Source organism: Papilio machaon, chromosome 13 (assembly GCF_912999745.1).
Source record: "Papilio machaon chromosome 13, ilPapMach1.1, whole genome shotgun sequence".
NCBI lineage: Eukaryota > Metazoa > Arthropoda > Insecta > Lepidoptera > Papilionidae > Papilio > Papilio machaon.
This window is the reverse complement of record NC_059998.1, coordinates 5027286-5049862: the sequence shown is the minus strand read 5'-3', so window position 1 is coordinate 5049862 and position 22577 is coordinate 5027286. Positions and strand designations below refer to the sequence as shown.

At 36.1% G+C, this 22577-nt stretch overlaps 2 protein-coding genes across 5 annotated transcripts; both read left to right on the top strand.

Annotated features, from left to right (window-relative positions):
- The first annotated feature begins 75 nt into the window (after positions 1-75).
- LOC106710633 (transmembrane protein 47) lies at positions 76-21215 on the top strand. 4 transcript variants are annotated; one of them, XM_014502753.2, is made up of 7 exons: positions 76-235; positions 1707-1777; positions 15179-15375; positions 16186-16325; positions 16685-16747; positions 16867-16997; positions 20397-21215. In XM_014502753.2, exons 2-7 carry the CDS (start codon positions 1709-1711, stop codon positions 20427-20429), a joined length of 633 nt encoding a protein of 210 aa, XP_014358239.1. In that variant the 5' UTR covers positions 76-235; positions 1707-1708; the 3' UTR covers positions 20430-21215. The 4 variants fall into 4 exon arrangements, with proteins under 4 accessions (XP_014358239.1, XP_045536549.1, XP_014358238.1 ...); XM_045680593.1 differs by lacking the exon at positions 20397-21215 and adding an exon at positions 18015-18091; XM_014502752.2 differs by lacking the exon at positions 20397-21215 and having other exon boundaries at positions 16867-17212.
- Positions 2219-3094, top strand: LOC106710524. The gene has a single exon (XM_014502606.2). It carries the CDS (start codon positions 2279-2281, stop codon positions 2984-2986), a length of 708 nt encoding a protein of 235 aa, XP_014358092.2. The 5' UTR covers positions 2219-2278; the 3' UTR covers positions 2987-3094.
- Positions 21216-22577: the final 1362 nt, after the last annotated feature.

Here is a 22577-nt window from a genome sequence, read left to right as displayed (position 1 = left end):
TAGTATAGTAGTATAGTATCATTCATTCAGGTCTCGTTCGCGTCAATTTTTTATTTAGCTTGGATCTTGGATGATTAGTTGTGTTCAAAAATTACAATTTGTGAATTAAATGTTTATTGTCTTCGTTTGTGTAAGTGTATTGCATTCGACGTAGTAGAATTTATGCGGTTGTGCTGAAGTACAAAAAATATAGATTTGAGTTCAAAATCAATAACATTAACAGTACTGTTTACATGTGAGTATTGTACATTGTTCAAAATAATAATTTATCGTGGGATTTATAATCGTTCCTTTTTTGAAGGCATTCGGTGTGTTTTTAAAAAACATACACGAGAATGCGAAAATATTAACAGTAACACTTATTGTAATAGATGTCTTTTGTTTACATAAGTCCATTAATCAATCGCTCAAAAGATATTTATTGAAAATAATATAACTTATGACGAATCTATTGTCCATGCATTATTCAAAAGACATATGGTATCTACTCGTTTTAAGCTATATTGGATATTCTAATTTTGTTGTATTTACTACTAATAATAGTTTACCACATAATTAATTTAAATTCAACCTTAGTAAATGTATTTGCACTCGGTTTTTGTACCACATAAAATTGTTGTATTTTTCACACATTTTGTAACATAAAATACTTTGATGGTGATTCAAGTAAAGGATTATGGCCAAATCCAACAATAACTGTAATTAGGCTTATTTTTAAATATCATTTTTAATCTTTAACAATATATGAATTGCAAAAGCAATTGAAAAACCTGACCAACCTGACCTGGGTTATTTTAAGACCTAGGTCTAAGTGCTATGTTTGTGTCCTAGATTATGAATATTTTATTACAAGGGATTTTGATTTAACAAGGTGGTGTCTGCATTTGTTTTCTTTAGCTCACAGTTATCAATGACTTAATTAGGTTGTGATTGTATAATTCCTTTCTTCTTTGACCTTAATGCAAGATAATATTGATTTTTCTTTTTAAAATTAACAATAATATGGAATATTATATTAAGATTTGCATTGTAATGTATGCTAGCTTCAAATTGTTATAAAATATAATATGATTTATAATGTTTTATTTCGTCTTATGGTAAACTAAATACAGTTATACCTGGATATGAAACATATAAGTGAGAGTCATGGTCAATCCCTACGGATGCCCTCCATAAGCGAGAAATTTGGGTTAGAGATAAACGAGAAAAATATTACAGGAATCCTGAAATGTGTCAGATAATATTAAAATAAAATAATAAAACTGCATAATATTTACAATGATTTACTAAAATTTATTTAGTTGTAACCTTGTAAATAACAATGCTGCATAAACATTTTCGTTAAAAAGAACCTTAAGACTGAGGAGTTAAAGTTGAAATTGTATTAATCGACACTATGCTAAATAACTGTTATGGTGTAACATGATCATGACAAATCCTACCCTGTCCTTGAAAGATGATATCATGCTTCCGAATTAGGTTTAAAACAAACTATTGTGTATTTATTTATCTGTGTATATTTATATTTTGTTGTTTATCAATTTTTCCTTTAAAATAACAACATTAAAATATAATTTTAGAATACTAAATATTAAAAACCATTGTGATTTATGAAGAGAAAGCTATTTAACAGACTTTATAAATTTTGCACTACCCATGTGCAATAACACCAAATAGACAACAAAATAACAGTTATTGTGTTTTAGGAATGGGAACGTCTGACAATATGGCGTCTACTACGATGATCGAGACAGTCACGATAACTCGCCCGCTGAAGGTAAGTCTCAAGTAATATCAATTAATACTATATTCATGTTACATTGACTTATGGTTTATTGTTGTGTTATAAATTGCGCAGTATATATATATATACTTCCATATGTTTTCACATCTCCAGTGCCATGTTTGTACGTAACTTTTTCCTCGTATTTCTCCAGCGGCATTTTCTCACTAAACGATTTAATCGCTCGGAGCTTACATTTTATTTAAACTTCGGCGGAAAGCTTTTCTATTAATGGAAGATTTTTAAATAGGTATACAACCAGTTCTTAGTTTACAACTGCATATTTCAGTTAAATATAAAAACAGTAAAAAATGGTCTAAGTTAACCCTAAGCGAAGAATTCTCGTACCTTAGGATACGATATCATTTATCCAATTATGAAATACCCTTGTACGGAGTATGTTTTATTATCTCTTGTGAATACTGACAAGTGCACAATGCGCGCTATTGGATTAGCAAATGAGTTCGCGCGCCGGCAGTCAGCACCGGACTTGTGATGCAGCCGCACGGAAACCTCTCCGCCAGCTGTCTCTGGCAGCCGGGCGAGCTGGCGCGTCGCATGTTGGGCGAGCGCCCCGCGCCCGTTCCGCCCACGCGGGACCTCTGGCCCAAGCCGGAGCATCCCATGAGCATTAGTACCCTGCACGTCGCCTATCTGCAAGACGAACCGCCGCCGAGACGTGCCTCCTCGCTCCAGGAACAACCTTACCTTCCAACCACGGTGGAAGATGACTGCGAATACAGGCCGCGCCTGTGCACCATCGGTACGAATACCGACCCGCCGCCAACAATATTCGATAGACTCCGACAAATCATAAAAAAACAACACATTGACCCGGTCGAAAGCTCGCCGCCCGGAAGACTTAGGATAGTGGCGCGAGACGAAGCTTTAGAAATAAAAGACGAGGAGAATGCGGCTCAGAGAGCATTGCGAGGAATCAAGAAAGCGATTTCTGGTGCAAAGTGCCGCATCACTCCCGGATCAGAGAGCGTGGAGAGTCCTAAAATTGTGTTCGATACGCCAAAACCTGGGGATAGGATGATGACTACGTTTGGCGCTCGCCCGAGAAGACGGTGGTGCCGGGTTCCCTCGCGGTACGAGATTGTGCGGCGGCTGCGGGAGCTGGGCGCCTGCTGCGCGCGAGCGCCGCGCCCCCCGCCGCGTCGCACTCCCCAGCCGCCTCTGCAGATTACTCAGGTGTAGCTCGGGAATCACACACGCTGCAAACAGACGCTATAGTGTTACAGTTGGAACGCTATTTATTATTTGTGTAGAAGCGATGGCAGTAGCGCGTCGGCTAATAAATTCATGGATCGCAATCTGCGTTTTGTTGGCGGTCGGAGGGCGGAGGCGCGTCGCGGCAGCGGGCGGGCGGCGGCGGGCGGCGACCGGGCGGCAGTCTCGCGCCAGGCGCCGCGTATGTCGCTCCCTCGCACGAGCACAGCTTCCGCCCTTCGGCCGCGTCTGCACACCCATCCTCACTCTCTATCCCGCTTATATTCCTTCGATTGCAAACGAACCAAATTCTCGTACTGCAAGACATATTTATTTATTAAATTCCGAAAGAGTAAGAGGTGATTTTGTCCTCGTGTCGTAAAACCAGCGCGACCCAATGCGCAATACCCGCAAAGGACGGATTCAGTCGAAATTTTTCAGTACTGAACCTAACTTCTTTGACTTTATCGCGTGGATTTCAACCAAAACACTGTTTCCTGGAACAATAAGTGCAATTGTTCGTATCCTAAAATATTATTTGACAGACATTCGTGACATCCCCAAACAATTTACCTTTAGGCCGTATCATCATTGCGATTTCACCGAAATATACGAAGAACTTTCACTTTTAGCTCACCCGTAATATTTGTGTTCTGATTTCACTTTATATTTTTGAAGCATATGAAGCTTAGTTTGTTCCGTATTTAATTTTGTTGCTTTATAAGTGGTATTGGAATAATAAACAGTAATAGTAAACAATTACCAAAACATATGGTTTCCATACGGAAAGTAAGCGCAGTTTCTCTGTTGTAAATAAATTACGTTGTCAGATACAGAGCGTGAACGTTCAGAGTTTATTTACTCTTTCTATTATTGGATTACACATTGCCTACTGTTTGTCTCATGTTACCATTCGTAAAGTACTACTTCATTGTTTGATTGTAAGGATTTTCGGTCAGTGCACCCGTATGCTAGACCTTTAGAATATAGAGGAGTCATTTGAGTTTGAACTGGAGTTAGTTCGTACAATACGTGTGAAAGAGAATAGAGAAGATTTGTTATGCTAGAACAAAGTAAATTATGACCTTTTAAAGTAATTTTGGACAATATATGTGATCATTACGTAGTAACCTATGCTGTTGCTTGACATTATTAGAATTAATTATCGTTTCATCCCTTGTTAGGAAAGTGTTTAGGTTTCCGTTGACTGCTGATATTACCTTTTTAGACATTATTATTTCGTGATAAATATTATAGTAAGAAATTAAATGAATTAGTCTTCGAAATTTTTATAGATTAATGAGAAATAGACACTATACACTACACTACACTACACTATATAGTTCGTATAATCACAAAAATATTTGTTCGTCTTTGGTGTCTTGTAGGCGTTTTACATATTCTATATCGAATCTCGAGATTGAGATAAAACGAATAGTTTATCTTCTTTGTACTGCAAAATAAATAACAATATACCGTAACATGTATGTAATTTAAAAGTACTTTAACGAATCACAACGGCATAAAAGTGGTTCATATTCGCTCGGTTTGTATTTGATTCGCATCGCATCGTAAAACGATGTGAGTTTTCAATTTGATGGAATGAAATTATTTTTTGTATTGATGGCTAACAGCTAACAGTACATATCTATGTGAATTGGTTTAAAAATATGTTTGGAAATTACAATTGAATTTTATGATAAATTAAGATGACTTATCTGTATTCTAATTCTAAAAATTCTAATTCAGATAGATTTCTTCATCTTTACATTAAGTTAAACTTTGTTTTCATCTTGAATCAAGATGAACGATACTGATGATAATTTCAGAAATCAAATTACAACAAAGGGCCCGCGGTAAACATTTATTTAATTAGAACAAAGGAATATCGATATTGTACTTAATATTTAAAAATCTCATTAAAAATGAAACTCTGTTTTTTTTTTTAAAATAAAAACTTCATTATTTAAAAAAAATGATACAGTGTCTGATGTCTGTCTATATGATACACAAAATCGCTATTATTAATTACTTTACAAAAACCTCACAGGGTTAAGTAGTAACTAGTATTTATATTTTGCACGGCCGGTCGATTCGAATCTTTTGGTTATATGTAGAGCTATGAATAGAACCTCGTGGGTTAAATCTTGATAATACTTTTGATGAGCACCATGAACCACTAAAGCACAATTTTCTAGATTTATGCTTTAGTTTTCTTTAAAAGCCAACGTGCTATATGGCATAAGTGTGTATTATCCGCGATACTGTGGAATGAAAAAGGGTAAGGCATAAAAATCGTGGGCAAAGAGAGCTTTAAAGTTGAGTAAAATTAAGTGTAATAAAAACACGGGCGTGAAGCTGAATTAATTGATTTTACCGAGCGCTGCCTCTCTTAATGTAAACTAGTCATAACTAACGAGCTCAAACTTTTCTTGGAGGCTTTTGGTATTTCACTACAAAATGTTACGTTCTTAAATGAATATTCAATATTAACAAGCTGTTTTATGACACTAGATAGTTTTTATGCGCTATATTTTTTATACTATGTAATAATATTACTGACGTAAATCTTATTGATACAAAAATATATTTATTATTAGCTGACTTTTTACTTACTGTAATGGAAACTTTTATAAACAACAGTCTTCAATCCTAATTTAGGGTAGACTTGAGCTCGTCCAATTCGTCGCTTGTACACTTAATATATGTCAGTCTTCTGAAATCTTGTAATAAAATTCAATTAATATCAGAAAATTGTCGTTGTATTCGAAAGACCTTAATTTTTGTTGAACGTTGTTGATATGTGACCTCATTCCGCGGCAGTTTTCCCCGCGATCACTGTAAACCTTTGCCGCTATGACCTAATTCGTGGAAAACTACGTGCACTGGCTATTTGAATTCCGTATCATTGCATCTGAAATGAACGTATTTAGCCGTCGGGCTGTATACTCTGTAATTGTGTGTATACTGTATTGTTATGTTTATCAATGATTGTTAAACGGATATAGCTGAAATAGATAGACAGTTAAAATCAGTTATAGTGACATTGTCCCGGCAATATTTAGTTATAATTAGCCGTCGCCCGCGTCTTCGAAGAAATAAAAAAAGTGGCCTTTAATATGGCACCGTCACAGTCCCGTCAAAATCCGTCCACCGATTCCGGAGATTACCCGGAAACGCGGCCTTGCGGACAGAAATACAGAGAGACAGATAGACAAAAATTTCAAAAACTACTTTTTCGTAAATATATCACGTGTACGAAATATAATTTCTTTCTGTCGATGTTATATAAACAGACACTACAATTTTATTAATATGTAAGATAAGCGATAGTCTTTATATTTGCAAGGCTGAGACATTCAACCAGTATCTACAGTTTTGATCGCCATTATTGGTGTCTATCCCATCGCCATCCTCTTTATATAGATAAATAGATAGATAAGCCTTTATTCACTGACCAGATTTTTTTTTTACTTAAATTATTATCTTACATAAAACTTAACAAAGCAATTATAAGTATAAACAAAATTTTCAGCTTCCAGTTTCTTTGTCAGGTTGTCCTTCGACATAGGCCTCCCCTAGATTCTTCCACACTTCCCTGTCCCGGGCTAATCTTCTCCACCCCTTCGGTAGATCATCTTCCCATCTCTTTACTTGACGTCGTCTTTGTCTTTTCCCATCCTCTTTATATAGCTTTATATCAAATGCTCATATATAAATTTAATAAAACTAATGGTCGTTTCCTTAAAAATAGCTTTGTGCAATTCTCGACGTTAATTTTAATTGCGCCAAACTTATTACTTTACGTTCAACCTGCAATCTCCAAAAGGGTACAAAGTTTTCGCTTCACGTATTTATATGATGTTGACATTATCATAAAAATTATCAGTATATTATGTTATCAGTCCTAAATAAATGCAAATATTATATAACTTAAGAGTTATCGAAAAAATCTACTGTATGAATAGTCATTCTAAATACTTTTTGGTTTTAGAATGAAAGGATTAATATTAGGTCCTTACATATGAAATTGGCGTTTTGTATGGGAGGAACAAAAAGTCGAATATTTTTTAATATAATATATTTAATTAATCAAAGTATGAACCATTATTTTCTATGCACTTTTACCATCTCATAGATAGTTCATTGATCCCTTTACTAAAAAAAAAAAACAGTCGGACGGGAATCAATAAAATCTTTGAAGGCGATTTGGACTGCCCCATCGGAGTTGAATTTTTTCCCTTGCAAGAAGTTATCCAAATTTCGAAAAAATGGTTATCTGTTGGAGCAAGGTCCGGGGAGTACGGAGGATGTCTTAGACTTTCCAATTGAAGCTCTTCTAATTTAGTAGCCGTCTGTTGCGCAGTGTGTAGTCTAGCGTTGTCGTGAAGCAGCAGTGGCGTGGAGCGATTGACCAGCCTAAGTTGTTTAGCCGCTAGCTTTTCCATCATGGTTTGCAATTGCTGACAATAGATATCAGCCGTAATAGTCTGGCCAGATTTGAGAAAACTGTAATGAACAATACCGGCACTAGTCCACCAAACGCTTATAAGTAACTTTTTTGGGGTTAATTTTCGCTTGGGGCAGGATTTGGCTGGCTGGCCAGGATCCAACCATTGCGCTGAGCGCTTCCGATTATCGTAAAGAACCCATTTTTCATCACAGGTAATGATTCGGTTTAAAATACCTTCATTATTGTGCCGGTTTAGTAATGTAACGCAACAGTCGACGCGCGTTTGCCGGTTTGCTTCAGTCAATTCGTGAGGTACCCACCTTTCAAGCTTTTTAATCTTCCCAATTTGCTTCAAGTGAATTAAAACAGTTTTATCACTAACATCGCAGCCTGCAGCTAACTCGGACGTGGTTTGCGATGGATCCGCTTCCACAATAGCCTTCAACTCTTCATTATCAACTTGAGTCTCAGGCCGTCCACGGGGCTTGTTCTGCAGATCGAAATTTCCAGAACGAAAACGTTGGAACCAAAAACGAACTGTGTTTTCTTTTGCAACACGACCGCAATACACATCATTCACCCTTCGAGTCGTTTCCGCAGCACTAGTGCTACGGCGGAACTCGTATTCGTAAATAATGCGATATGTTAAGTTTTCAATTTTGTAAAATGAGTGACGCAAACAGAAAAAAACAGAAGAAAAAAAACAAATGAATGACGGTCATCGAACCACAAATACATGAGTCTATAGCTGTACAAATTTGAACTTGGAATCCCTTACCAAAGAGGAGAAATTCGTGATTAAAGTGGCCAGTACAAAAAACGCCAATTTCATATGTAAGGACCTAATATTAATATAATTGTCATTTGAAGAAAAATGTCTGTTAGCTTGTGGCCTTGTGTATTATGTTACTGTGTGGCCTATATAATAGCCTCGAGTGTTTCTCTCTTTGTTGAATATAATTTCGCAAACAATGCCAAATTAATACGTTCTATTTAAATATAAATCATTATTTCTAAAATGAGTTTCAAGAACGATGTTTTATATAACTTTTATTCATTAGTCAAGAGTAGTTTTTTTTAATGCATTGAAACTAAAGTTTTACTTTATGCTGCATTTATTTATTTTTTTATTATTTAGTCTCGCAATATCACAGTAATCTCATAAACCCATTAATTAAATAAAAATTGTAACATTTATTATCCATTGGATATAATAAATCATACATTAGATTGTCATCGAATTCGAATACGTAAAGTAGTAGTACCTATGTCGAAATACTCATAAATATTATTGTCACAACAGAAATTGTGCAGCTTGCCAAGATTTCTGTCTGCGGGCGATGTTTATTTCCTGCCAAAGATAAACTTGCATGAACTTTCAACCACTCTAGTTTCATTTGCATACAACACCTATCTTACTTCTAAATAGTGCTACGAACAAAACAATTGCAACCTTTATTCATGAGACTTTTTGTTAAGAAATACTCAAGATATTTTATTTCTTACAGTAAATTTACCCGTTTTCACTAAACTTACGATACTCTTGGTGTAATGAATAGTCCCAGAAAACTCTTTTTTAGGCATGCTTTAAAAAATCTTTGTATGGTAATACGTTTTTAACACTCGCGTTAATATAAAACTGCTATTCATTCTATTTCATTTTGGAACTCGTATTCTTGTTTTAACAAAAGGCTGTGCTCGTAGCTCGGAGCTTTACTTGCATTCGAAGTAACAAAAAGTCTATCTAGGACATCATATAAGTGTTAGTGAGTAACCTGTATTTTTCAGTTGAAAGTGTTTAAAGGACTATTGCAGTGCATTTGTCTATAAGTTCTGTTGTGTACGCTTTAAAAGCTTGACTATAAAACATCGTGTAGCGCATATTTTTTCGTGGTGAGGTTCGTTGTAACGTTGTGTACCACGTTGTATTGTGGTGTATCGCGTTGTAAAGTGGTGTAGCGCGGTATATTGTTGTTTAGCGCATTATAACGAGGTGTAGTGTGGTATATCGTGGCGTAGAGCTAGCTCGCTCGTAGTCGTAGCGCGCGGCGGCGGGCGCATGCAGGGGCGCGCGGGAGCGGGCGCGGGCGGGCTCCGCTCTCAGCCGCGCGCCCTGCCGCCACCGGTGCTGCCGCCGCCGCCGCAGTTCGCCACAGACAACGAAGACATGCCGGCCAATCAGATAGCACAGGTTACTTCTGAAGTTATTTTTACAGATAAATATACTTTGTTTAAACTTTCATGAGATATAATAATTAATTAATTAAGAACAGCTTAACTAACGTGTGATCGTCCGGTGACGACACCGACTAGACGACGAGACGCGACGCGACCGCGAAGTCTTCTTAAGTAATTGTAGAAGAAAGTGTTCTTTCATCTATAATTTGTAACCATGTTGATGTGAAGTTTTAACAGTAGTAGATCCCGCAACAACAATATTATTGGGTGCATGAATGGGAAGGGTAGTGGATTTGGCAAAGGAGGGGACGCGTAGGAAGGGGAAATATATTTTTCTGTGTATCCCCTCCGTTGGTTACAGGTAAGTAGCGCATCTGTAATTGCAGATGTCTATGGGAATTTATCACTTCCTTTGCCACCTTATAATATAGATAACGTCGGAATTAGATATCTAACATTAAAATACGAACAACTTTTGAAAAACCAAGATGTAATCATTGTTAATAGTGGGTTGGCTGTGTTCGTGAACAATCACGATACTAAGGGCTTTTGTCTTATAGTAAAAATGTTTGGATTTTTAATGCGCGTTTTTTATATTAAATGTCAACTTAGTTAAGGAATATGCACCTAATCTTAAGTTAAATGCTAAAAAATACTTTACTTTTAAGTTGAATAGTCCACTGAGATCGTCGTCGTAAGTCGTAAGCTCTAAAGTTTCATCAGCCGGGACCTTGGATCGATGCGTCTGTCGCGTATTTTATTATTAGCCTGTCTCCACACTATCGCCCCATCGCCACGCAGACGGTGTTTTCTCATACGTTTCAAAATGATCAATTCGCATTTGTATTAAAGATTCATATTAACCGTTAAAATCAGTTGATAAGAAAAATTTGCTTTTGAAAAACAGGCGGTTATAAAGGTACGAAATAAATGATAAAAGCTTATAGGCAAAAAGTATATGGGTAAAGTAGTAATGAAAATAGCTAACCTAAATGTCAATACGAACAAAGATTCGAGCAATAAAATATATTCAGTGTCGTGACCCTTCAAACGTCGAAGTTGTTGCCCGTGACTTCCCACGTGACTCAAGCTTTATGATTTGATGAATGAAATCCCTCTTTAATGCGCTTCAACTTCCGTTGTTAACAGAACGCACGGTAATATAGCCAATCGTGATCCGACCAAAGTTAATTCGACTTACGACACTTTAATATCATGTTTTTTTTTCTTACACAAAATCAGACAAATGTTTACAATATTACGAACCAAATAGTACCATGCCATGATCGTTGGCTATGATCTTATAGTGGTAAAAATACTTATTTTTATTTTAGGCTTAAAAAAAATACACAGTTGTGGTATTTAGCAACCGTTATAGGAATGTAAAGAGATATTGCCATTAGGGCGCGTCGTAAACATTTAGTATTGGTCAAGATTCAGACGAGATGGTGATAAGGTTCGTAACAGCTGACGGCGGCCTGGCGATCGATGTAGACGACACGCGCCGACACCCTCCAACCCCCGCGACACCCCCTGAGACGCTCGCCTCACTTTCACGTCTGCACCCCCGACACTCCGGCCCCCAACACTTACACTTACCTTTGATTGTTACTCAAGCTGTAGGGTTCCTTTCAATAGTGTACACCATTGTAAGACTTACACCGGTGAGGCTATTGTTCAAGACTTGTTTTACAAGACAAAGTAATACAATATGTAAGTCCACGTATTGTACGCTAATCTTTTAACTTTTTTACAAAAACAAATCAGTGAGAATTGGTGAAGGTAGATACCAGTAGCCAAACTAATGATTACGTAAGAATTAGAAAGTAAAAGATAAAAGCTTTCAGAAACATCAAGCACGAATATCAAAAATGTGGGCATGCCCATGACCCAAATGATTTTCACGGTTAGCACTTAAACCGTAATGAGTCACGCCTCGAGTCTTACACACATACATGGGTCATGAAACAGCGCCTTAAGGAAAGACCTTGCCTTTTATGTTATACTTGACTTACAGATAAGGTAAAGAATACTCGATGTTAAGGTGTGATATCCACATTCGATTGAGCTCTGGGTTAAAACGAGAGGTGTAATAATAATGAAAATTTAAAAATGCTGTTTGCATTTCTAGCTCTAAGCAATGAGAAAAGTAGGCGAATATTAGGAATCTATTATAATAATTTTAAGGTGGACATGTATAAAAAAGTCTAGAGTTAAATTTTATATAGCACTAGCTGCTTCTCGTGACTTTGTTAAAGTTGAATTAAAAAAGTAAGCCAAAGTTTCGTTATTAGTAATGCAACATCGTGTGTACGAAATATGATTTTTTTTTATGTTACAAACACTGTCGATTTTATTACTTGTATTTTTAATAACTGGAGCTGTTATAGTATAGTGATTGGCATAACAGTATGACATAAGTTTGCGAGTGTAATGATGGTTTAATAAAGTCTAGCAAGTACATGTTATGGGGACATTGTGTCGCAATGCCTAGTTTTACTCCAGCGAGTCATAATACACGAGTACCGAGCCTCAGGATGACGGAGCGATGTGGGAACATTTTCCTCCTTTGTCTTGTGACGTTCTTTGTCAACTACGCGAACTAACTTTTTACTCCCAGTTATAATGGAAAAGTCGCGCTGGAAATAGATTTACAGAACAGCGCGCTACGACAAATATGATTTTAAAATTTTAAATTACTTTTGCCATTTTTATTATGTGTTGACAAACGAAATTAGTGGTAATTGTTTGACGAGTTGTAAGTATCGTTAACGTAAAGCGAGTAAAACACGAAAGGAAAAGCAAAAACCAGAAGTTGAATTCATTCTTCAGATAAATATAAAAGTACATGAATACATTCTTTTCAATTGGGATAAAACTAAAAATAATACAACGTAATACCTGAACAATTTTTTTATCACTATGCCTGGCTATCGTTATCAATGTCCTCTGAGATTACATGCAATCGCAATGCAAACGTTCTGTATCTGTACGTGAGGGCATTGTATTTAATAGAGGATAGCGCCGATCATATTCACTGCATGAATACATTTGTATTGGTATTAACAGTTTAGATGCAGTCCGCCTTGAGCAATGTATTACGTGACTGATAAAATACTTTATTATTTATGAACGTTTTATCAGACAGGATTCAATTTCACGAATATTTTAACCCAATTCAATATAGATATTACTACATTTTGTGCATTTGTGCATTGATCTATTTAATATGATTGTTTAAAGGAAGATAAGATGGAAAAAGGCAGATAAAATGTCGACCAAAGTTTAGTCGACTTTCTATTATGTGAAGTTCTAAAACAGTATAAATTAAAACATCATATGTATTAATGTTACTTAACGCTAAGTTCAAACTAATCGAAAAGTAATTAATACGTGATGCATAGCTTAACTAAGCCACGGTCTCGTAACCTGACCGAGATTATGTATACGCTTACAATATCGATTTTGATTCCAATCAACTCTATATGCGCGTACATTTTGCTGCATTCATATTGTTGAATGCACAGATGTATCAAAGCGGAAGAGGCGAGAGAGGTCAGCGGAGACTTCGCCAAATGGAAGTTCTTAGTCACTGCCTATTTGTCTTGGTTACGGGCTTGAGTTCTATTCTTTCTGTTGTCATAATAAGATGCCCGATGATTTGTTTGAGCGTGCTAAACCTTGTTAACAAGTATCTACATTATATATTTTAACACTGGTAGATTCCGCATAAAAAAATTGTTCGGTGCAAGAAAGGCCGCCACGTTGTGGAATGGTCTGTCCTCGGCGGTATTTCCAAACCGCTACGACTTAGGGTCCTTCAAGAAGCGAGCGTATCACCATCTCAAAGGCCGGCAACGCATCTGCGATTCCTCTGGTATTGCAGATGTCCATGGGCGTCGATGAACACCTTGGTGTTCGTTTGCCCCCTTCTCTTATAAAAAAAAAGGCTCGGGTCGACCAGTGCAATACAACGACTACGTAGAAGAAAGCCGTAAAGTGGGAAGCAATTCTGTTTCGTATGATGAGTGTGCGTACCGGAGGTCTAATTTTAGTCCACGTTCCCTTCCCACCCTTTTCTTGCTTGGGAATGATGGGGACGGGAAGTAGATTTGACGGAGGAGGGGACGCATAGGAAGGGAAAACATCCTTTTTCTCCGCATCCCCTCCTCCGTTGATTAAAGGTAGGCAACGCATTTGTAATTGCAGGTGTCCATGGGCAGAGGTCGGAGTTTAAGAGGTGTAAAATTTTATAATTTGTTAAAATTAGCACATGATTGTTAAGCAATCTGCGCTACTTACATTATTTATATTCGTACTTTTGTTTTAGATAACCAGGTTAAGCTTTAGTTTACAAAATAAAGTTGGTATGATAAATATAAAAAAAATTCTTTAACCCACTTTTTCTCCGCTCTGCTGTAATTTTGTACGGTTTTATTAAGGTTCGTGAGGGAGCTACAACGTAGATTGTTTAAAGTAATGTCGGATGTTGAAATTAGAAGCTTGGATAAGCTTACTTTGCAACCGTTTATGTGTAATGGGGTAAAAGTTTTTATCCTAAATGAATATAAAGTCAAATTTTTCTCAAAATATAAGATTGTTAATTTTTTGTGTCTATGTATATATAAATAATGTATATGTAAATAATGACTATAAATTATATTTAGCCAACTTCTATTTTACTTTGTCCGATTTGTTCAGAGCAACGGTTTTTTTTATACATATAATAAAGACAAAGGTATTCTTTACTTTCAGTTGAAAATATTTAATGCTATCTATACTATGTACTATGTACTGCGCTTGAAATCACAACAAGAACTGTAAACTGTCTATGTCGTTTTGTAGACTTTTCGAACAACTTCTCTCAATGTCATAATCGGAGAACACCGACTCCGGAAAGTTGACCCAATTCTTAGTTGTTTGGAAACATTTGTCTAGCGAAAAACTTGACATATGCATTGTCATCATTGACATTATATGCACAATTTTTTTGTTTCTCCAGCAATCAATTGTTTTGTCCTACTTCGCTCGAAGGCACGGCTCAGATTTAACCGGGTCAACCATTACTAAGTTCCTACAGCTTAAGGCTTTGAATTTTTAATGATCCCGTTTATTTAGAATACGACCAGAAAATGTATTCTTATATTTTAAGAAGTAATTAGTAGTAGCTTTTTGAAGAAGAGTTTAATTTTAAATTAATGTATGTGACCATCCGTAGGTGGAGCATAACAATAGTAATTTATTTTTATCGTTTGGGATTTTTTTTAAATAACTGCCTATTACACGATCTTACAGAAATTTGAAGAAGATGTGCAAAAGGACTAATTAAAGCATTCTGTGTTTATATGCCTACAATACCATAACTCAAATAACGCATTAAGACTATCCGATAAAGGCCAGATTTGCAGTTAAAGATTAAGAAAAAAATTATAGATTGCACTTTGTATACTTGTAGATTACTAATCATCAATTATATATGAACAGCTACAGACTAACGAAGTCTAATACAACATTTGTTCAACTCTTAACATATGTCTATATGTTTGCAGGTGATCGCACTGATCTGCGGGTTGTTGGTTGTCGTGCTGATGGTGTTAGGGCTAGCGTCAGCGGACTGGCTGATGGCGGCGGGCTGGCGGCAGGGGCTCTTCATGCACTGCATCGATCCGGACGCGCCCACACCGCTACCTTTCGATATAGTCGCCCAGCCAGGATGTTATGCAGCGAGACCCGCATCGTACATTAAGTAAGAACCTTTGTTACTGATAGCTTCGTTTCTAGCTCATTCAATGCTTAAGTTTTGTGAATAAACAAACGTCAACCTCCATACAGCGTGGACGTTACACTTTTTCATATTTTCATCTGGATTGTTCTTGTGTGGAAATTATGAGTTTACGTGAAGTGACTTTGTTGATATTATTTTGCTAATGTTAGAAAAAAATGTGTTTTAGGAAATATTTTCGAATTTACGAATTTTCGTGTCGATTTTGCCGTTTGACCATTGTGTACAATATTGCTTTGATTTGGAACAAGGGATAATTTTATTGCATTTTCACTCGAATTACTTCCACGAAAATTTAAACATGAATAATCGTTAAACATATATTAATATATTGATAAACTGGCTGTTAATAACTCAATTTATCGTTATTACGTTATCGATTTATCAATTACCGGGTTTCGCATAATTTTATACTTTCATTCATTTTATCGAAATAATAAAGTTCTCAAGTTAGCATAAATATTTTCAATGATCATTGCTAACATTTAGTGTCAATTTTTCAAGTGGTTGCGGATAGCCTGAAATTCAGTAGCAACGGAATTAAATGGAAATTCTCGAAGGAGCCTCGACCTACATTTTAATGGAAACTAAAATGTTTTTAAATTTTTAAAAATTATTTCTTTTGACGCCATGTTAATATAGCTGTATATTTAATTAGAATATGGAAATTATATCAAGTATCGTTGCTATTTTAAGATGGAAGCTAAAAATCACAATATTTCCTAAATTTTGCGTCAGTTTATTGTTTTTTAAACTGATGTTGTGTGTGTTTAGGGCGGCGGCGGGGCTGTGTGTGGCGACACTAGCGGCGGACGTGTGCGGCGCGCTGCTCACCGGGCTCGGTCTGCGCTCTGCGGACCACCGCACCAAGTTCCGATACTATCGCTTCGCTGTACTCGCTATGGCTCTCGCATGTATGTTGTATGAATTAAAAAAAAATATACACGGTCCAGTAGTTTTCGATTTTATACGTTACATACAAAAATACAAATCTTTCCTCTTCATAATATTAAGTATGGGAAGTATGTTAAAACATTTTTGAGGTCACCCTTAACTTTAGACTACGAGGTTCTCTGTGGGGACATATTTGAACTGATGACGAAATTTTGATGATTGTATTGTTGTTTTTAATAATGCTGCTTAAAGTCATTTACATTAACAAATTCTTAACTAGATTTTTCGAATGAGAGTAAATGGGAATGGAACCCAAAGTAAGGAAGTTAAAATGTTCCATTTACAACATGCATGTACAATTTTTTTTTCATGTTTTCAGTGATGTGCATCTTGATTGCGCTGGTGATTTACCCTGTATGCTTTGCTGCGGAATTGAATCTGGGTAAGTTATGGAATTAAAAAAGAACGATATTACCATTAATATGCTTATTGTTTTGGTTTGTGACGAAGGATAATATTGTTTCTTGGATGGTTATGTTAAGTTTTGAGTTCTCGGTGTAGGTAACAGATCGGTGTGGGAGTTTGGTTGGGCGTACGGAGTGGGTTGGGGCGCCGCCATCTTTCTTTTCGGCGCAGTCGTGTTGTTGTTGTGCGACAAGGAGAGCGAGGAGCTCTACTATAAGGAACGAAAAGTGAGTACAAACAATACCAACACTTACGACACATTGATATAGTCGACACAGTTATTGGCCCGTTTTGATTTGTCAAGATAATAATTGATTTATAGTCCTACAAAGTTATCTGGCCCGGTAAGTGTGGCATATCAAATATTTAGGCCTTGAGAATAAAATACTAGACCGAAGAGACGGCTACTTTAGTTTCACTTATACTGGGCTAGATAATTTAGTGGCACTACATGATTTGTTTTTTTTACTGTAACTAGTTTTAAAAATGTATGATAATTTTATAAGATTAGCATGAATACAATTCTAGTGTGAAATGTTATTTTTATATTAATTTGATGTTAAATGTATGTAGTTTTGAAGTATTGAATTTATTTTATGTGGGGATCTATTTCATTTGCAAATATTATGACATCAGTACTTTGAATTGTGTGTGAGAAACATTTGTCATTTTTAATATGTCCTCTTGTTTGTTTTCTATATGTTACTTTTTACCCTGGGTTAGTAAAATTTTTGCTGGCTTATTGTAGTAAAGATCATTCATTTTCCGTGCATGTGCTTTATTTTACAGCAAGTTATTTCGCTAATTCCATCTAGCTTGTAGATTGTTTCTAGTCCCCTGTATGAATATCAATTTGCTTTAACATCTTCCATAGCATGAACTAACCTAAACATCAATCTGCACATACATTTTTGATAGCATGAACAATAAATAATAGTTTCGTACAGACTGACTACTGATTGCAATTGTATAAATTCTTATTTTATATTTATACCTAAACTAACTATCGTCCGCGACTACGACCGAGCGGGATTCAAAAAATCTTAATAAGTAGCCAATGTAATCTTCTAGACTATGTTCTAAATCTGTGTCAAATTTCATTAAGATCCGTTGAGGCATTCCAGAGATACCTTGAAACAAACATCCATCCATCTAAACTTTCGTATTAATAATTTCGACAATAAATGAATGAGAGGAGTAGTGGAGATGAGGTAGTGTCGGGCTAAGGCGCGCGTTGTTCGCAGGTGGTGAGCGCGGAGGGCGGCGCGCGCCCCTAGGGCCGCGGGCGCCTGCCCGACCTGGTGCCGTGAGCGCGCTAGCGGCCCTCCGCGCGCCGCGCACGCCCACGCCCACGCCCACGCCCCTCCCCAACACACGCCCCCCCGCCCCATAGCGCGCTGGGTGTGACGCATGCGCACATTGCCCACTAGCGCCGCGCCCCACACCACACACACAACACATTCACATAAGCGAATAGTGGACGTTTTATCTTCGGACTAAAAGTCAATTATCGTCAATTGCTATTGGATTCAAAAACTTGATACAAATTTTTAGTAATTCGGTAAGATTTTATGATGAATTTTACGAAATGTTGTTGTTGACGTCTCGATAGGAAAAAAACATCATTTTGAGGTTTTGCCTAAACCCTTGATAATATAGTATTCACTATGATATGTGTCTGTGTGTGTGTATGTGTGTGCGAGGGCGCGCGGTGTCGGGGCGCAGCCAGTTGGAGCTCTACAATTTTTCGTTGACATTTTTGTTAACAATTATTTAATAATTCCGGTATTTTGTTTTCGTTCGCTCGATTCAAAATTAAAATCTTTTGTCACGCTCGCTCTTAAGTTATAAAATCGCAATTAATCATTTTAATTAATGATTATTATTTGGATTTTTAGATTATTTGACTGATAAAATATTAAGTCTGATTTACTTTATGTATGTTAGTTAGTGGCGGATGATTTACCTCATTTTCGAGGTACGATAACTGAGAAAAGTATATTAACATAAAAATCGAAGACCGAAATTCGCAAACATCTGCTGTTAGTATTTGTTATAAAGTTTCGGTTTAGTTATTAAGGTAATGTTAGAAGCGATTGAGTTAGTAAGTTTGTGTAGCTGGTCCCCCGCTCCCCGCCCCGCCGGCCCGCGGGCGGGCTGGAGGGCGGGCTGGAGGGCGGGGCGGCGGCAGACATCTCGGACGCGATCCAAAGAGCGTTTTTTATTATTTATTCGCTTATAATTTATCTTATGTTACGTTGGTTAGTGTTAGTTAGAGCGTAGAGGCTTGTGCGTGCTTGTGTGTGGGCGAGTGGGCGAGTGGGCGGGGCGTGTGGGCGAGTGGGCGAGTGGGCGGGCGGTGGGCGGCGCGACGCGGCTGCGGAGGCGGGCAGGCGACCTCTCGCTCTGCGATACATTCGCGTTTAGTTCTGACTGGAGCCGAGTGTCGCACAACTAGTATAGTGTCGACGTGTGGACTTTCCCATCGGGCTATGACTTCTGACCTAGTACTAAGTGTAAAGTTACCTCTGATATGTCCCGCGGGTACATCGCAAACTGCGTCTATATATTTATATAATGAATTCGATTATATCAATGTATGTATTCGTTGCTTGTGGTTTGTTCTCTCCTTCAGACATGTTCTAGAATATCATTCCATTATAAGTGTTATGGTATAAAAAGCTTTTTTTTTTGGGAATTGAAAATTGAATTGTTCTAAATGTAAACAAGATATTTTCTTATTATATTTTATGATATAGTGAAATGTGTAATTTATTAACAATATGAATGATGATATTTTGTAACATCTGCCTCTGGGTGATAAATATTTATACAAACAATTCAATGTTCTCGGTTGTATGTAAGTTGTATGTACTGGTTGTATGTGTATGTTGACTCACTGCCGATGTCTTCTCATCACACGTTGGTTGCGGATTTAATTCCATACTTTATAAACTACATGTATTTTTATGTGATAATTATGTAGCTATTTGATGTATTATGTAAAATGCTATACTCTAATAATATAGGCCTCTACTATATCTCAAAACGATACGCCTATTATTATAAAGTGATTCAGTAATTAGCGTAATGTATAGTTTATTTTTGTAGTGACCTTATTTATTATGTATTACGAATAAGTTTTTTGACAAAGATTTAAATACATAATTTACTGACAGAATCTTTTTTTATCTCGTTTTATGATACAAATTGAATCTCATAGACGATTATTGCAATGTTTCGTTATTCATATGACATTGATTTTTATAAGAGCAAAAATTCCTTGAAGTCTAGGCCTAAATTTGACTTTAAAAGTATTTTGTTTGAATAAAGAGGTTGTGCGTGTACGCAACACATGAGTGAATCATCTTAAGATAAATCTTAAGACAATTGTGTTATTCACTCGTTCAACTAATTGAACATTTTACATGATCAATTATTAATAACTAAAAAGACAGAATTGTGCTTTATATCTATGCTAATTTGTCCTTAGAACATTCTTTAATTATTTTATAATCAAATGTTTAAGATCGTAAACATTGATTTTTATTTATTTATATTGTTGGTTAATACGTTGTATTTAAATCTTTGATGAATGTGTAAGGTTTATTTGTAAATGCATGCAGAAGGTGAGCCCGGCCGCGGCGAGGCTCATGTAGACGACACGCTCTCCGCCGCCGCCGCGCCAACCGACTCCCACATACACTACGATACTAACCTCCGACAAACTTATTCATCCCACTTTCCTCTATACATGGACAGGCTATAAGCACTGCTATTTTGTGCCTATTTGATTTTCACCATTTTGGCACTGACAGTACCGGATGGTAGCAGTTTTAAGGATTCTAACTAATAATAAAGACAGAATTAACTGTAAGTAATATCAACGGGCATGTTTAAGTCTGAACAAAGCAAAATTTTCAAGTTACGGCCTATCCATATATAGAGATCAGTATCTGACTCGTTGGCAATTAGTGACACTAAATTACAACTGCTCACTGGCGCCATACTGTCTAATGACATAAAGTGTCACAAGATCTTTGTCGGATTGTGTAGACAAACTTACCTGACCCAATGGATATTAGTAAAACTAAATTAGTACACCTTATTTAAAAATGTCACAAGATACTTTTTAGAATGTAGTTGTCTTGTCCTGTGTGTCATGCCTAAGATAAGTAGGTTTTAATTTTTTTTTTTTTGAGATAAATGCGCCTGTCATCGGGTCAGATCGGTTTGTCGTAATATCTATGTTATTTTATAGGTTTTTGAATGTATTGTGAATAGAATTGAGATTTTGTGATTGCTGTGTAATAGTTTTAAGGTTGGCATCTATGAATATACTCGCACAGATGTTTCAAACAGCGACAAAACTTGTATTTTTTTTCAAATCAAATGTATGAAGCAAGTTAAATACAAGTTATTTATAACTTAAATAGTAAATCACACTGCCATGTATTAAATAATCAAATTTTAATTGATTTTATCCGATTTTTAAATTATATTCACGTTATAATATTAAATGTAAGTGTAAATTTTAAATAGCAATCACCCCGTGTTACACTGAACAGTGTATTTATTAGCTAGTTATTTTCTTGCACTTTACATTTGTAAATTCTTTGACAATTGTAATAGTTTAAATATAAATTTGTATTTTTGAATCATGTCAATATTGATTGTTCTGTGAAAATGGAATTGTAATGGCCGGTATACAATGAAATGTTACGTGTTTGTCAAACTATTTGACATTGTTTGACGATTTTATCTATATTTCAAATGTTTGATCAAACTAACTAACGCTCTATAGCTTCGTTATAATTTACTCGCATCTTTACTATCTTTTATAACCATGGAACGTATTTGAAAAGGTGAAGGTTTTAAACGGTTGTAAGATTTTTAATTTTAACAAGGTTAATTTTTTTTACTCTGGGATTTGTGATCAAAATTTGGATAAGCGAGAGTTTAACGGATCGTGTTATTTTTCTCATTAGTAGAGGTTTCTAAAGGGTTTTTCAACAAGAACTTTGTTTTCTAAAACAAAATAAAACGAAGAGTTTAGAAGTTTAGATGAAGATGATTCAAATTTTTATTGTATTACGAAGAGAAAAGTATGGCAATTATGAATGAAAAATGATATCTGGCAAATGTCAACCACGACCACGCTGACAGATGTCGATTCTTTCATCAAAAAAAATGTCCCAATCACTCCTCCAGACCGCATAGTTGTCCGAAAATATCACGAATTTTACGAAACGTAACTTTAACAGAACCACCATTTTCATAGTGGATTTTAATGCGATTTTCGAGCGAAATTGAATTCATTGTAGCAATTGCCAAAGCATCTACTACGAATAGGTCAAAAAACTAAATGTCAAAACTGTCATGTTGTTGGTGTGGCCCCAATTGAAAAACAAAGTTCTTGTTGAAAAACCCTTTACTCACTTTATCTTATCAAGTTTCTCCCTTATGGAGGTCGTTCATCGGCAATGGACATTGACTCTCGCTTATTCAGGTTCGACTGTATTATCAAAAGATAATTTAAGTATATGTAATTGGAAATTTATTTTTTTGCGTCACTGGAAATCTTTGCTGTTTTTATCACCTGCAGTATTATGCGTATTGTAACGAAGTTATGTTTAAATCTGCTATTGTCAGTTTCTATATTAAATTGTCCATTTCGTAGCCAAATTATGAGTCATATCAATGAGATTGAATAAAATAATTAGTGAGTAAATTGTTGTTTTATTTCTGTATCTAGTCGTGATAAATTAGTGTTGGATTAATTACAATTTCAGAGCTTCGTGAAAATA